The 15153-nt window shown below is 36.0% G+C and overlaps 1 protein-coding gene across 1 annotated transcript; it reads right to left on the bottom strand.

Moving 5' to 3' along the window:
- Positions 1-2062: 2062 nt before the first annotated feature.
- Positions 2063-3910, bottom strand: LOC109244732 (phospholipase A1-IIgamma-like). Its single transcript, XM_019411870.1, has 2 exons — positions 3243-3910; positions 2063-2945 (listed from the first exon to the last, which is right to left on the bottom strand). Exons 1-2 carry the CDS (start codon positions 3828-3830, stop codon positions 2325-2327), a joined length of 1209 nt encoding a protein of 402 aa, XP_019267415.1. The 5' UTR covers positions 3831-3910; the 3' UTR covers positions 2063-2324.
- Between the last annotated feature and the right edge of the window lie 11243 nt (positions 3911-15153).

Consider the following 15153-nt stretch of genomic DNA (forward strand, 5'->3'; position numbering starts at 1 on the left):
GCCAAAACTCGTTCTTTAAAGAACACACTGCCCAGCCCGACCTCTCGCACCTGCGGTCACTTGACCACTTCTACGGTTACGCAGGTGCGGTTCCAATACTGCTTCTGCGGTCCTCCTCCAGCTGCCCCAAACCGCTTCTGCGCTGCCCAGACCGCATCTGCGACCTCGCAGGTGCGGGAAATCCATCGCACCTGCGGTTTCTGACCCTTTCACTTCCAGTCGCTTCTGCGGGTCACCCCCCGCTCCTGCGGGCCCGCACCTGCGGTGCTCCTCACGCAGGTGCGGTTACACCAGAAGCCCAGCTACTTCAGCCCTTCCTCCAATTCCATTTTTGATCCGTTGATCATCCGGAACCCACCTGAGGCCCCCGGGACCCCGTCCAATAACACCAACCAGTCCCAAAACACATTACGGACTTGCTCGAGGCCTCAAATCATATCAAACAACGCTGGGATCATGAATCGACCTCGAATCCAAGCTTAATGAACTTTAGAATTTCAAACTTCTATATTCGATGCCGAAACCTATCAAATCACGTCCGATTGACCGCAAATTTTGCACACAAGTCATATTCGACATTACGGACCTACTCTAACTTCCGGAATCGGAATCCGACCCCGATATCAAAAAGTCCACCTCCGGTCAAACTTCTCAAAAACCTTCAAATTTCTATCTTTGGCCAAATGACTCCAAAACGATCTACAGACATCCGAATTCACTTCCGATCGCGCCCCTAATACCGGAATCACCATACGGAGCTATTCCCAGAATCGGAATCCCAAACGGACACTGATAACACTAAAATGCACTCCAACCTAAACTTATAAAATTCCTCCAAAACTGCTAACTTTCCCAATAGGTGCCGAAACGTTCCCGGATCTTCCAAAACCTGATCCGGACATACGCCCAAGTCCGAAATCATCATACAAATCTGCTGAAACCTTCGAATCCCGATTCCGAGGTCGTTTTACTCAAAAATCCAATCTTAGTCAATTCATTCAACTTAAAGCTTCCGAACTGAGAATTCTCTTTCCAAATCAACTACGAACTTCCCGAAATTCAATTCCGACCATGCGTACGAGTCATAATACCTGAATTGAAGCTGCTCAGGGCCTCAAACCGCTGAACGACACGCTAGAGCCCCAAACGACCGGTCGGGTCGTTACACGTAGTTTCTGAAGCTTGCCCAATGTGACAGGGATTGGACCATTTAACTTAGAAGAAAACAGCCACTGTAAACAACATTACCTTCAAAATCAATTCCTTGCCTTTTTCGTATTTTTTACTAAGTGCCAAATAAAATAGCAATTCGTCCCGATAACGTGTTAAGAAACTAAGCTCAAAGTAATAATATAAAACAAGAAAATAGACAAGAATATAGAGAGAAAGAGAGGAGAGATTCTTATTTCATCAGGTGGTTTCAAGTATATACAATATCATATCTCATCCTCTATTTATAGTATTATATAGAGGTATACAAAAGAATGTCATAAACATGGCATTAAACATTTGAGATCATGGAGGAAGATCATAAGGAGGTTATGGAGGTATGAGAGTTACAACCATACTGGTAAGAAGTAGTAGGAGGTTAATGGAAAAGAGTAGTGGGTGTTATTTATTTAGGAGTTATGGACATCCACCATAATATAATGTTTCATAACAGATTAAGAGTAGATATGCCCTCTCTGCACGGTAATATTCAAGAGGCAAAGATTACGCCCTCTGGATCCCCTATATATGGTTTTATATCTTGGATCTTAATTTAATTTAATTTAGGGACTGGGGCTTCTTAACCCACCATAGGACGCTACATTTTATAAACATGTACTCCAACTTTGATCGTTGATTGATGTTACGGTGGCAGTACTATCCATATTTATATTTGAAATAATCATGCACGTGGAATGTATCTGAAATGTGAGAGATTTGAATGACTTTGTAATGATAGTCATGACATGCTAATTAAGGAGTATGAAACTTCAGTAACTTCTCCGTTGACATGTATTAATCTGTATTTGCAAAATATTTTATACTATGAGTCTTGTTCTATCATCATATTGTGTATCAGTACATTATGAGTCATTATTTATTTCTCATAATAATTAAAAATATTATTACAATTGACACGTAATTTAAGACAAGTACACAAATTTTACAAACAGTTTGACAATAAGCTTCCGCAACACTCATTTCCATATATTATCCTCTGTGATAAGAGGAACCATAATAATATGGTAAATGATGTGCTCTTTTTCAAGCTCGCGAAAAACCCCTTTATTCAAACATTACATGAAAATAAATAAACTAAAGTCACACACATAAAATCATATCTCTCTGACTAAGTCATAGTCCTCACAATCCAAGAGAAGCCAAGTTCCATCTTCTTGTTGAACCATTCCTTTGTGCTTCTCAGTCCACCAAGCTGCAGGAATACAATATTCATCTTTTAGCATGTCCCATATCCTGTTGACAAGTGCGAGATCACGATTCACCTCTAGTTTAAAACCTGCTAAAACTCCTATTCCTTGAGTCCCATCAATTCCATGCAAATAACCCTCCAAATTATGCCTTGTGTGCGGGTCTCCAGGATTAAGCTTCAAATAAGGGGATTTTGTGGTGTCAATTATTATTTCCTCTCCGACGTCTATATAGCCAATGGGTGGGTATTTCGGAACAATGTCTAATAGGTTATGAATTCTTAAGATATGAAGACTTTTAAGTTTGGAAAATGCCTTTTGAAAATTGAGATCTCCAACTTTAGGACTTGCGAATACAAAAGCTGTCACTGAAAACTCCTTGCCACTACTTGTTTTGTTGATTCCATTGAAAGCTATGTCCACTGCATTTAGGGTTGCAAGTGATGCACCTAGGCTATGGCCAGCCACTGTTATGCTAACCTCTTCATTTTTATATTCCTCAACCAATCTTTTCACTTCTTCAAGAACCTGAAAACAAGAATATCAGAATGTAGACCTAGACTCTTAATTTGTTAATATCAGTAAAAACGGTGCACTAAGCTCCCGCTATGCGCGGGATCCGGAAAAGGCCGGACTATGAAAATTAAAATTTTGATTTAAATTGTCACTATTAAAGTTGAAACGCAATATAATTAAGCAATTAATCGTGTGCTCTACAGTTTAAAATTTTAGATGAAATAGGCACACTTCAACCATCAGAAGTAAAAAAATAACAAATCCAGGAAAAAAAAAGGAAGTATTAAAAAGTAAGCGATTAATATGCACCTGGTCTCTGGCACTAGCCTGATTAAACTTTGAACGTGGATCTTCTGATGTATAAATATTATAGAAGCCATGGTGCACCAATGGTTTGAACAAAGGAAGTAAACCCCCATCGCCAAATACTTTAGGCCCTGGGATTAGCAAAAATTCAAGGTCATTAACCCACTCTAGTGTCTGAATTGTTCCTCGCCAAGCAATCACAATGTCCCTCCTCCCCAGTGTAACTTTACCCTCATCAGTAGCCACAGCAATATACCCCATAAAATTTGATTCCTTACTCCATGCTTCCCTTGACAATGATTTTACAAGGAAAGCACTAGGAAGTGGAATGGATGAAGTTGCATAAAAGTATTTTGTTACTTTATACTTGAGTGGGTCAAGTCCAGCTCTAGTAAAAAGATTTTCCATCGAATATCTGCTAGCTCCTGCATATTTGGATGCTTTTTCATCGATGAAGGTGTCATAAGTTACATGAGCTAATTCTCCATATTGAATAATATATTTACGAAGATCAACATCCAATGGGTCTAAAAGCCCTTCCCAATTGTTTTTGCCACTAAGTTGCTCCCATTTCTCAGCCATACTAGCCATTCTTTTTCTTCTTTTATGTTTTTTTAACTCTCTTTGTTTTTTCTTGGTATGTGCTTATCATTTTGCCCATCAAGCCCGAACTTATATGGTGAAGCTAGTTCATTTTTCTATAGGGTTTCACATGCATGAAACATGTCTCTTAAATTTTTCTTGTTAATAATTCATTATCTTACTGGCCAATCAATAATTGAAATGACCAAACAATAGTGCTAATTAATTGTACTCATCTACATATTTCTAACCACCGTATCTTTTGCACCATCTCATTAACATCGGGATAGTTGGATGAATTTTACAAATTTATATATATGTACACCGTACACGTATTTTTTCAAAATTTGATATATATTAATTAATTAGGTAACATCGTTGAAATGTCACGTTCAGAATCTGGGTCATTTGAGTGACAACTTAAAGAGTTGGTTCATAGTTAATAATGATAATTTTTCAATAGTGGTTTGCCATTATATTTCAATAATTAACTTGATGACCAGTGGCGAAGAGCCACATGCAAGGAAAGAGTTTCAAACTGAATCCCCGAAGTGTTCGTATTAATTGGCATGTGGAGTTTGTTCAGCATGTTTTTTGTTATCTTCATTCTAGCTCTGTAAAGAAAGTTAACTCTTTTCAAGAAGTAACCATAGTTTTTGAATTACTGTGTTAGTAAAGGTTGGTAAATGGTGTCCATTCACCGATGTTGTGAAGGTCAAGATGTGTGGTCTCCTCCTGTTTTTGTATTCTTTTGGGGTTAGATATACTCAAGGCCACCGCCACAATAAGGCAAAACCATACTCTATTTAACAAAGAAAATCTTAGGTACAGTTTATGTTAGTCAAAATATCAAGTAATTCATTGACAGTGACTAAAAGAATGTGCATCACGAGAAACGAAATAGGCACATATATATTTTCTTTTTCGAAATTAATACAGTATAGGAGCCGATAAGTGAAATGTCTGATCCCATATATCATTGTCGTTCAAATATAAAGAATTTGTCTATTTATGTTACAGTATTGCTCGTGTTTTAAGACAAAGGACAATATGGAGCACTCTGCATTTATATGCAACGACCAAAGTAGAATTTTTACCAAAGGGGATTTAAAAATAACAAAAGTACATACCCAAATAAGTTAAGGGGATTTAGCACCTATATATATATATATAGGTGTGTGTGCGCGTCTGTCTGATAATATAAATTTAACCTTATATATATAGTGTAATTTTTGGTGAAGGAGATTCGGCTCAATCCTCTTTCGGACGAATTTGGAATATATGGATGAACCTGGATTTTCTGTGAAGGAGATTCGACCGAAGTAGTATGAACTCTCGATTATATGGGCGAACCTGGATTAATCGGGTCACTGAGTATGGAGTACCGACCACCAAATGGTCATGCCAAAAAAAAAAAAAAAAAAAGAGGGAGAAAAAACTCTCTCAATTATACACAAGTTAATTTGTGTCGTTTTATTCAAAAGAATAAATGGGACTGACTAAAGGGCTATGAAGTTTAGCTTAATAATTCATACAAACTAGGTTACCGAACAAATCAAAAAACCGAAAAGGAAAAGAATAATTCATACAAACAATAATTCAGAGTGCTGTTAATATTATTAAGTGGGGCAGGTCGTAGGCAATCGTATTTTATTTCTTCATTTGACTATCAGATAAGTTTCTGATCTACTTTTCTTCTTAGAGTCTCCTTTACCGTGGTTACTTTTACTATGTTAATAATGAATAATAAATTGAAATATATACTCTTGACAAAAAATAAAGACGAAATAAATCACCTTTTAGATTGTTTATGAGTATTAGAAGATAAGATACAATATTTTTTCTTGACAAAAGTTACGGATGCTGATATCCGTTATAAACGAAGTACAACAAATTTTAATTTGATTAGTCTTTAGGGTACGCGCGTTGCGCATGTATCTAGTCTCAATGAATATAAAATTTAAAGAGAAGTCAAATAAATTTTATTTTAATATTTATTTTTGAGTTGCATAATAAATGTTAACGAATAAATGTTAAATTTGAAAATAGTAATTGTCAATCCTATTAATTTTGTTAAATTAACATAAATTTTTACATAGATTTATTTATTGAAGGAATAATTTAGTTTTTAAAAGGTACAAAATTGGTTATGTCGACGAACTCAACTTTATAGCAATTAACTTCATATAAATTACTCTATAAGTTACTCTATAAGTTTATAGATTGTTAGGTACCTTGCATATTTTTACTTCTTGTTAGGTTTATTTCCAGAAACTTTGTATTTATTTTAATACCTTTAGAATATTTGTTTTTCAAAATTAACATATACTAATAAGTAACTAAATCTCACTGTAGTTTTCAAAAATATTTTAGGTTTCCAAAGCCAAATCCTCGTTGAATTCCAATATTTGGCTTTGTTTACGCTATTAAGTTTTATAAATAATTAGGCATATATGTGTCTTTAGGAAGAAATATAGTCATAAAAAGTAAGCAATATGTCTATTTAATGTACTTGTGATGGTGTGAGGGTTTTTTTTTTTTTTTTTTTTTTTGGAGTTAAGATCACTTTATTCAATATGGAAGAAACATAAATGACGGGCTAATAGTTATTTTACCCAAATTAGGAATGCATTTATATAAGTTAAATTTTATTTGGGTTTAAATTCCTAAATATCATGAATTATTTATATAGTGCAAATAAGAAAAGACTTAATAACCAAAGAGTTAATTCCAAAGTAGGAACTTAGGTAAACGACTATTTTGTCTAATAATGAGATTTATATAAAGGGTAAAAAATTTGAACGATATTTCGCTAAGAACCTTCGTGCTTTTAATATAATATATATATAGATATAAATTACTGTACTGTCGTCATTGATCCAGCAGCTATGCATCGGATACTCGAAAACATTTGTATTTGTTCAGTGGTGGTAACTAATCTGATATCTATTCTCGTAAACATTTATTTTTCCTTTCACAAACATGAACAAAACATCTTCAACTTTTAAGATGAGTATTAGAATAATTAGGGTCAAGCTTTCACATTTAATGAGACTGTGGAGCAATCTTATCATCAAATACAGCTCATTAATCATTGATTGAAAATCTGGTTAATTAATCATTGACTTAAAATACTTCTTTTTTCATCATCTAACCTAACACACTTTAAAAATCATTTTTAACGTGTGTGTATATTTAATCAAGTCATATAGCCAAAGGCAGAACCGTTATTTAAAACTTGAAGGCTACGGCTCGACATTTATGTTCTTACTATTAAGCTCATTATGTTATAAAATAATAAAAGAAGAAGAAGAGTATTGCAGAGAAAAAGAGAGAGAAGATTCTTATTGATATTGGGATGAATTACAATGGAATAAAACCCTCTATTTATAGGGAGAGGGTGACTTAGCCACCAAGTAATAAACCCTAGAATCTCTCTAAATATAGACATTCACCATAAATAAAATTCTATTTATAACACTCCCCCTTGAATGTCTATTCAACAGATAATGTGTCTCGTTAAAACCTTAACTAAAATAAAACCCAGTGGAAAAAAAATTCTAGTAAAGGAAAAAAAGTACACATATCTAACAATACGCCTTTTGGTTGCCTCGTTAAAAACCTTGCAAGGAAAACCCGGTGGGACAAAACCTTGTAAGGGAAAAAGAGTACAACGCGTATTAACTCCCCCTGATGAGAGCATCAATTCACATCCTTGAGCATTTGCATTCTAATCTTGTGCACCATCTTCAAAAGATCTTTGGTAGAGATTTGATGAACAAATCAGCCATATTAACTTGAATGAATATATTGCACCTTCAAATCATCATTCTTGATAGAGATGAATTGTCTTCATATGATCTTGTTGGAATCTTCAGTTCAATATCTTCACATAGAGGTGAAACCCTTGCTATCATATTATCATGCTTATTGTTATAGCAAGATACATTTGTGCACAAATTGCACTGAGGAAGTGGTACTTCAAGATCAAGAATTGTATATGCTTCAAGCAAATTAAATCCTTCAACGATTGTCACATAAGTTAAGTCATATAAGCCATATAGTAGACGTTAGATGCAAATCAAATTTTCATGACATATAAGATATCGAAAACTGATTGCACATATCATTGACTTTATACTTTCAAGTGTTTGAACTGCAGGTCCAAAACTATATGTCTTTCGTATGAAACAAATTCTATTCGAATTGTGTCTTTTTCATTTGGCCAATATTTTTGTGTCTATATTCGACAGACTTAAGATCCTCATCTATACTTAGCGCTATCATAGATGTCGTCGACAAACATTTTATATCAGTTCCAACCTCCTTATTTTTCATAAAGACATAACATAGATATCTCTTCATTCATATATTCAGGTACCTGAATCTCTTATGAGATTTTATGAAGTGTTATGTCATGTGATCTTCTAGATCACTTGCCTCCTTTTGTTATGATCATTTAGATCATTTGCTCATCTTCTTTTCAAGAAGTTTATTTGAAACTGATTTGTCTATATGCTTTAAGCGTACTATAGACTTTGTCCTTCTAGGGCTTATTCTAATAGGAGCATTTGCAATGAGAAAATAGTTACTTTCTTTAGGTCACCAAATGCGTCTGGCATGCTTTGCAATAAATTGCACATGAATTATCCTTTTATGAACTTCAAGTTCATATTATTTTATTCGAGGATCTAGATGTATAAATGATAATTCATTTCATGTAACTTTTTCTCAACTGTTGTATCTTGTCTCCCCCTCATGTTAGAAAAACTAACTTGTTTCCTCAATTTTGAGAACCCATCTTTGTGCGTTATGGTGTTAATCAAAATATACACCGCATATCAATAATAATAAGATGGAATTATTTGGTTCCTGACCCTGAACCACTTGTGAGGGGAGAATGTAATATACTTTCGTATATAACCTATATCAAACTGATATAGATAACTTTGTTCTCATAAGCAATAGTTTAGCTATTAAGTGGAGGCACTCAATAAATCATTTTGCTAAACCAACTGTGATGTAAACCAACTTATCAAGAAGAACTATCTTGAATAAAAAATCTGGAAATTATGCTCTATATTAAATTATTGAGCAAGTTACCTCGCAAACACCAAGTTGCGGATCAATAATAATTGCACATGTAACCATCTCATAGATGCATCTTATGTGGTATACATGGCAGGTGAATGAGCCCATATTCACCTTTGATACTTCCAGCATTCAGGGATTCAATCCCAATTTTAATTGGTCTATTAATTAATGAGAACAAGCAATGTAAGAGAATTCGTAAAGAACTTTCTAGTTCTTTAATATTTACCCATGTGAATTCTCGTTTATTTTTGCACATCATACTTGAATTAACATGGCTAAACCAATTATGCCAACTGAATAAATTATCAATATTGATAAACTTCAGGTTACACCATGATGTGTGCAATTATGAATAAACTCCAAGTTCATTATGATATGGGTTTTTATATCAATAAATATCCACTTCATTGTGGTATTCTTTTGTTTATGTAGTACAAATTAGAGAATAAAGCGGGTAACCTTTCACATACATATTACCCCTCTACAAGTTATAGTAATAGAAGATATTAAATATTTCCTTTATTTATAGTCTCAATATGACCAACCGCTTTCGCGAATACTTTAGAAACTCAATTAAGTTTCTTTGAGACTTACTACAACACAATACCTTATTGGTAATTAATTGTGTTTCTCCAAAATAGTATAATTGGCTCTTGTAGAGTTCTCAATTAATTTTGTAGTACCACATATTCATCAACACCATATGGTGAATATCTCTTTTAAAGAGAAAGTTATACCATTGTGGTTATGGTCAAAATTATATGCAAGATCTGTTTCTTGCATTACCGTTGTCTTTTAACAATCACAATGCCAAAATATTTTGGCGTACAATAGGTACGTGACCAATGACCATTCATGCCATAATAATGACATTATTTTCTTATATCACCTCAAACCTCCTTCTAGAGGTGAGTGTGGTATATTCACTACCACTAGCACGTTCATATTCTTTGAAGAATGAATATGTATTCATAAATCAGATGTTGTCACATTCACATCATGAATGGACCATAATCATCTATATGTGCTTTACAAAATCTCATGTCAAATCGATGACAAATATTTTTCACAGAGTGAAAGATTATTTTGGGAATTCTTATTGTTCGCATTACCACAAATGATGACGATTATAATTTCGTCTATTGCCACGTCCATATCCATTGATACATTCATAGTAATAATTTTGTCTTCTTTCAGACTTATCACATACTGCTATCACATTCTCTTAAGGGAATGAGAATGGAGCAAATTCAATGGGACGGGTTTTCAATTCTTTGCCCACAATCATACATGAATTTGATCATGGCGAGGCATAGAAATTTTACCACTTCAGGTGGTTATAATTTCTTACAAACTCCATTAGAGTTATAATCAAACTTTGTTGTCTTTGCTTGTATTTAAAATCAAAGTATAGAATAAAAGAGAAAAATACGGTAAAATACTTACCTTAAATCCAGAATTTAATCATGAAGGAAGTTCATGGAATAATTGACAATCATTATGCTAAATCCCAAAGCTTCTACTCAATTGGTTAGAGTCTCGTGCTGATAACGTGTTATAAAATAATAAAAGAAGAAGAAGAGTATTGCAGAGAAAAAGAGAGAGAAGATTCTTATTTATATTGGGATGAATTACAATGGAATAGAACCCTCTATTTATAGGGAGAGGGTGACTTAGCCACCAAGTAATAAACCCTAGAATCTCTCTAAATATAGACATTCGCCATAAATAAAATTCTATTTATAACACGTTATATCTTTAAAATTAAGAGTTCAAATCAAATATTTATTAAAAATTGATAGAAAGTGAATCTTCACATAAATATACTTTTGCTTTGTGTCGGAAATATTGAGTTCGAATGAATGTGCTGAAGAAAAGTTACATTCACCACAACTGGTAGCAGTTTAGATAAAGCGACCATGTATATTTACAACACCTATAACGGTATTGTGAAAATATGCATGGTAAATGACTTATTTTTTTGAGATTTTTTTCATTCCTATACACTATTTGAAACCTTATTACGAAAAATGTCCATGTAATGATATTTACCCGACCTAAACACATTTTAGTTACAAAATATATACAATCCACCTTAAAAGGCTCCCAATCCATTATTTGTGCCTTCAATCAAGGGATTTAGTTACACCCTTTTCCTTTTTCTCTTGTGATGACCCAAAAGGTCATCACTTGTTTTTAAAATCAATTCTGCGTTCCGAGGCCTTAAAAACCTCTTTTAGTATCACCTCGATTTGCGTGCACAGTCCGAGCGCGTAGCCGGAAAGCCTATATGTGAAAAATCTGTGAAAAATGATAAATTTTGATTATAAAATAAATTAATTTGACTTCGGTCAACGTTTTGGGTAAACGGACCCTGACCCGTAATTTGACGGTCCCGGAGGGCCCATAGGAAACTATGGGACTTGGGCGTATGCCCGGAATCGAATTCCGAGGTCCCAAGCCCGAGAAATGAGTTTTTAAAGAAAATTGTTTTCTGGATTTGTTTATAAGGTTTGGAAATGAATTTTGATTAGAACATGTTGGTATCGGGCCCGTATTTTGGTTCCGGCGCCCGGTACAAGTCTTATATATGATTTAAGATAATTCTGTGAAGTTTGGTGAGAAACGGAATAGACGTGATTCGGACCTTAAATGCAAATTTGATGTTTAAAGAAGTTTTGAGAAATTTCATTGATCTTGAGGTTTAATTCAATGTTCATGATGTTATTTTGGTGATTTGAATGCACGAAGGATGTTTCTGAGGTTGTGTGTATATTTGGTTTGGAGCCCCGAGGGCTCTGGTGAATATTGGATAGGCCACGGGGTGCATTTTGAACAAAAAAAAAATTTGCTGGTGTGTTTCAGACCTGCAGGCTTCGCATTTGCGAAGCCTGTCTCGCAAATGCGAGCCATGCATCACAAATGCAAGAGGTGGCCTGGGCAGCCTTCTTCGCAAATGCGGAGAATCCGTCGCAAATGCGACACCTGCCTAAGTCCTCTCTGATCGCAAATGCGACCTAAGTGTCGCAAATGCGGAAGTCGCAAATGTGACCTTCTTTTCGCAAATGCGAAGGTCCAACAATTTTGAAGGGTTCGCAAATGCGAGCCCTATTTCGCATTTCCCATATTAGCAGAGGTCGGGGTTCGCAATTGCGAACCCCTATTCGCAATTTCCATGTCAGAGACCTACAACTTTTATACTTAGACGATTTTAAACCCATTTTTCACATTCTCTCAAAACATAAACACACTTAGGCAATTTTTCGAGGATTTCTTCTTCTCCAAATTAATTGTAAGTCATTTTTAACTAACTTTCTTCAATTCTTATCATCTTTTAACATGATTTCAACTTCAAAACAATGATTTTCATGGGGGAAATTGGGTGTTCTGGGTAGAACCTAGGTTTTTCAAAAATTGGGGATTTGGACCTCGATTTGAGGTCCGATTTCAAACCAAATTACATATTTGAGTTCGTGGGGGAATGGGTGATCGGGTTTTGGTTCGAACATTGGATTTTGACCATGTGGGCCCGGGGGCGATTTTTGACTTTTTGGGTAAAACTTTGTAAAACTCATTTTCATGCATTCGAATTGATTCATTTAGCGTTTATTGATGTAATTAAGCAACTTGTGACTAGATACGAGCGAATTGGTGGTGGAATCAAGGGGTAAAGCTATAATTGAAACGTGAATTGTGTTCGTGGCATCGAGGTAAGTGTTTGGTCTAACCTTAGGTTGAGGGATTAGGAGTCGAGTCCTATTTGCTATGTGGTAATTGATGAGTATGACGTATAGGCATGGTGACGAGTATCTATACGTTGGTGTCTAGCATGCCCGTGAGTCTTTATATTATGATTATCATGATTTTGTTGTATCTTTCATTCGTTGGTGATGGTTCCTAATTGATGTATAAAGTTTGTGGAAGGAATTGTGACCTATGAACATTGAGGAGCGTTGGCTCAAGTGTATAACGAATTCTAAAAGTGTAAGTGATAATTGAACCTCTAGAGCATTGGCTCGAGTTGTGAAGTGAATTGTGAAGTAAAAGTGAGAAAGAGAAGAGATCATTATGTTGTCTCCCTTGCCGGGCTATTGTTGATTTATTTGCTATATCCCTTGCCGGGATGTTGATGTTATTGATGTTGTTCCCTTGCCGGGTTTTAATTGTTGACGTGTTGCTCCCTTGCCGGGATTCTTATTGCAACTTTCCTTTATTTCCTTTCCCTATTGTTTGTGATTGTTGTTTGGGTGAGGAAGAGATTTAAAGCATGAAGGGTGATGCCGTGCATTATCTGTTTTGTGAGGAAAGAGTGTAAAGCACGAAGGGTGATGCCGTGCCGCACAATGTACCATTCCGTGCCTATTATATTGATTTCATGGTGAGGAAAGAGTGTAAAGCACGAAGGGTGATGCCATGCCGCACGATGTACCATTCCGTGCCTATTGTATCGATTCTTATGGTGAGGACGAGAGTAAAAGCACGAAGGGTGATGCCGTGCACTTTTCCTTGATTTCCTTGATTCTTGCTGATAATTGAATTGTGTTGTCTTTTACGCTTATTTATTGATCTTCTGTTGTTATTTGATTTTATTTCGAGGTTATAGATTCCCTTACCCTATTTGCCTTGTGATTGTTGTTTGGGTAAGTAAGAGCGTAAAGCACGAAGGGTGATGCCGTGTATTGTTTTGGAGAGAGAGTGCTAAAGCATGAAGAGTGATGACGTGTAATGTTTTGGTGAGAAAGAGTAAAAGCACGAAGGGTGATACCGTGCACTTGTCTTTGATTTCCTAATTTTATTGATAACTGTGTTACGGTTTCTCTACGCTAAATTGTTGGTTTCCTGTTGATACTTGTTGTACCCTGCAGCATGATTTCCCCTTCCTATTTTCAATTGAATGGTGGTGATCCTCATATTTATTTGTTGCTCTTCTGTTATTATTCGATGTTTTCCCGGAACTTTTTTTTTTCCATACATGACTGTATATGACTGTTTCTTTCTATACTTCTTTTCCACCGTATATAGTTAAATTGCACTGGTTTATTTGGTAGTCTTGTCCTAGCCTCGTCACTACTTCGCCGAGGTTAGGCTAGGCACTTACCAGCGCATGGGTTCGGTTGTGCTGATACTACACTCGGCACTCTTTTGTGCAGACTCCAGTGTTGTAGACTCTGGACCGCAGTGAGATTGCTGATTCTTGATCGTCAGGCGACCCGAGGTACTCCTGCAGGCGTCCACAAGCCTTGACGTCTCCTTCTATCTACTATTCCTGTTTCTTTCATGTATTTCCAGAGACAGTGTTGTACTTATTTCTTTCAGACCCTTTATTTGTAGTATTCTTAGACCGTCTGTGAAACTATGACACCATTTCTGGGTAGTCGAGACTCAAATAGTTGTATTAGATATTCATGTTCAGATAGCTTATTGTTTCCTTCTTCCGCTTATGTTAAATTCCGCTGTTTAAATGTTATCGTATCGAAATTGTTAAGGAATATAAAATGGGTAAAAAGGTAAGTTATCCAATTAATTGGCTTTCCTAGCTCGTATTAGTAGGCGTCATCATGACTCCCGAGGGTGGGAATCCGGGTCGTGACAAGTTGGTATCGGAGCTCTAGGTTACATGGGTCTCACAGTTCACAGACAAGCTTAGTAGAGTCTAAGGGATTGGTACGGAGACGTCTGTATTTATCCCCCAGAGGCTACAGAGCTAGGAAAAACTTCACATCTATTCTTTCCTGTCATGCAATTTTGATCTCTCAATGCTAAATTGAAACCTCTACTCTTGTCCTTTCGCAAATGGCGAGGTCACGTACCGCTTCTTCAGCCGAACAATAGCACAAACCGGTGATGGAGCAGCTATGTCTGCCGATGCTCTGTGGAGATTGGACAGGTTCACCAAGCTCTTCACTACTACTTTCAGCGGTGCATTTACCGAGGATCCCCGGGATTATCTAGACAGCTGTCATGAGGTTCTCAGGAACATGGGGATAGTCGAGACCAATGGGGTCGATTTTGCCACTTTTTGCTTGTCTGGATCCGCCAAGAGTTGGTGGAGAGATTATTACTTGGCTAGACCGGCCGGATCACCAGCTTTGACTTGGGAACAGTTCATGCAGCTATTTCTGGAGAAGTTTCTCCCCATCACTCAGAGAGAGGTCTAACGGAGGCAGTTTGAGCGTCTCAAGCAGGGTTCTATGACTGTTACTCAGTGCGAGATCAGATTCATCGACTTGGCTCGTCA

The sequence above is a fragment of the Nicotiana attenuata genome, unplaced genomic scaffold (assembly GCF_001879085.1).
Source record: "Nicotiana attenuata strain UT unplaced genomic scaffold, NIATTr2, whole genome shotgun sequence".
NCBI lineage: Eukaryota > Viridiplantae > Streptophyta > Magnoliopsida > Solanales > Solanaceae > Nicotiana > Nicotiana attenuata.

Excerpts from the sequence above, each read along its gene's own strand:
- LOC109244732 (XM_019411870.1), bottom strand. The coding sequence starts at position 3,830 with ATGGCTAGTATGGCTGAGAAATGGGAGCAACTTAGTGGCAAAAACAAT. Across the intron at positions 2,946-3,242 it reads AGGCTAGTGCCAGAGACCAG|GTTCTTGAAGAAGTGAAAAG; the intron begins GTGCATATTAAT and ends TCTTGTTTTCAG.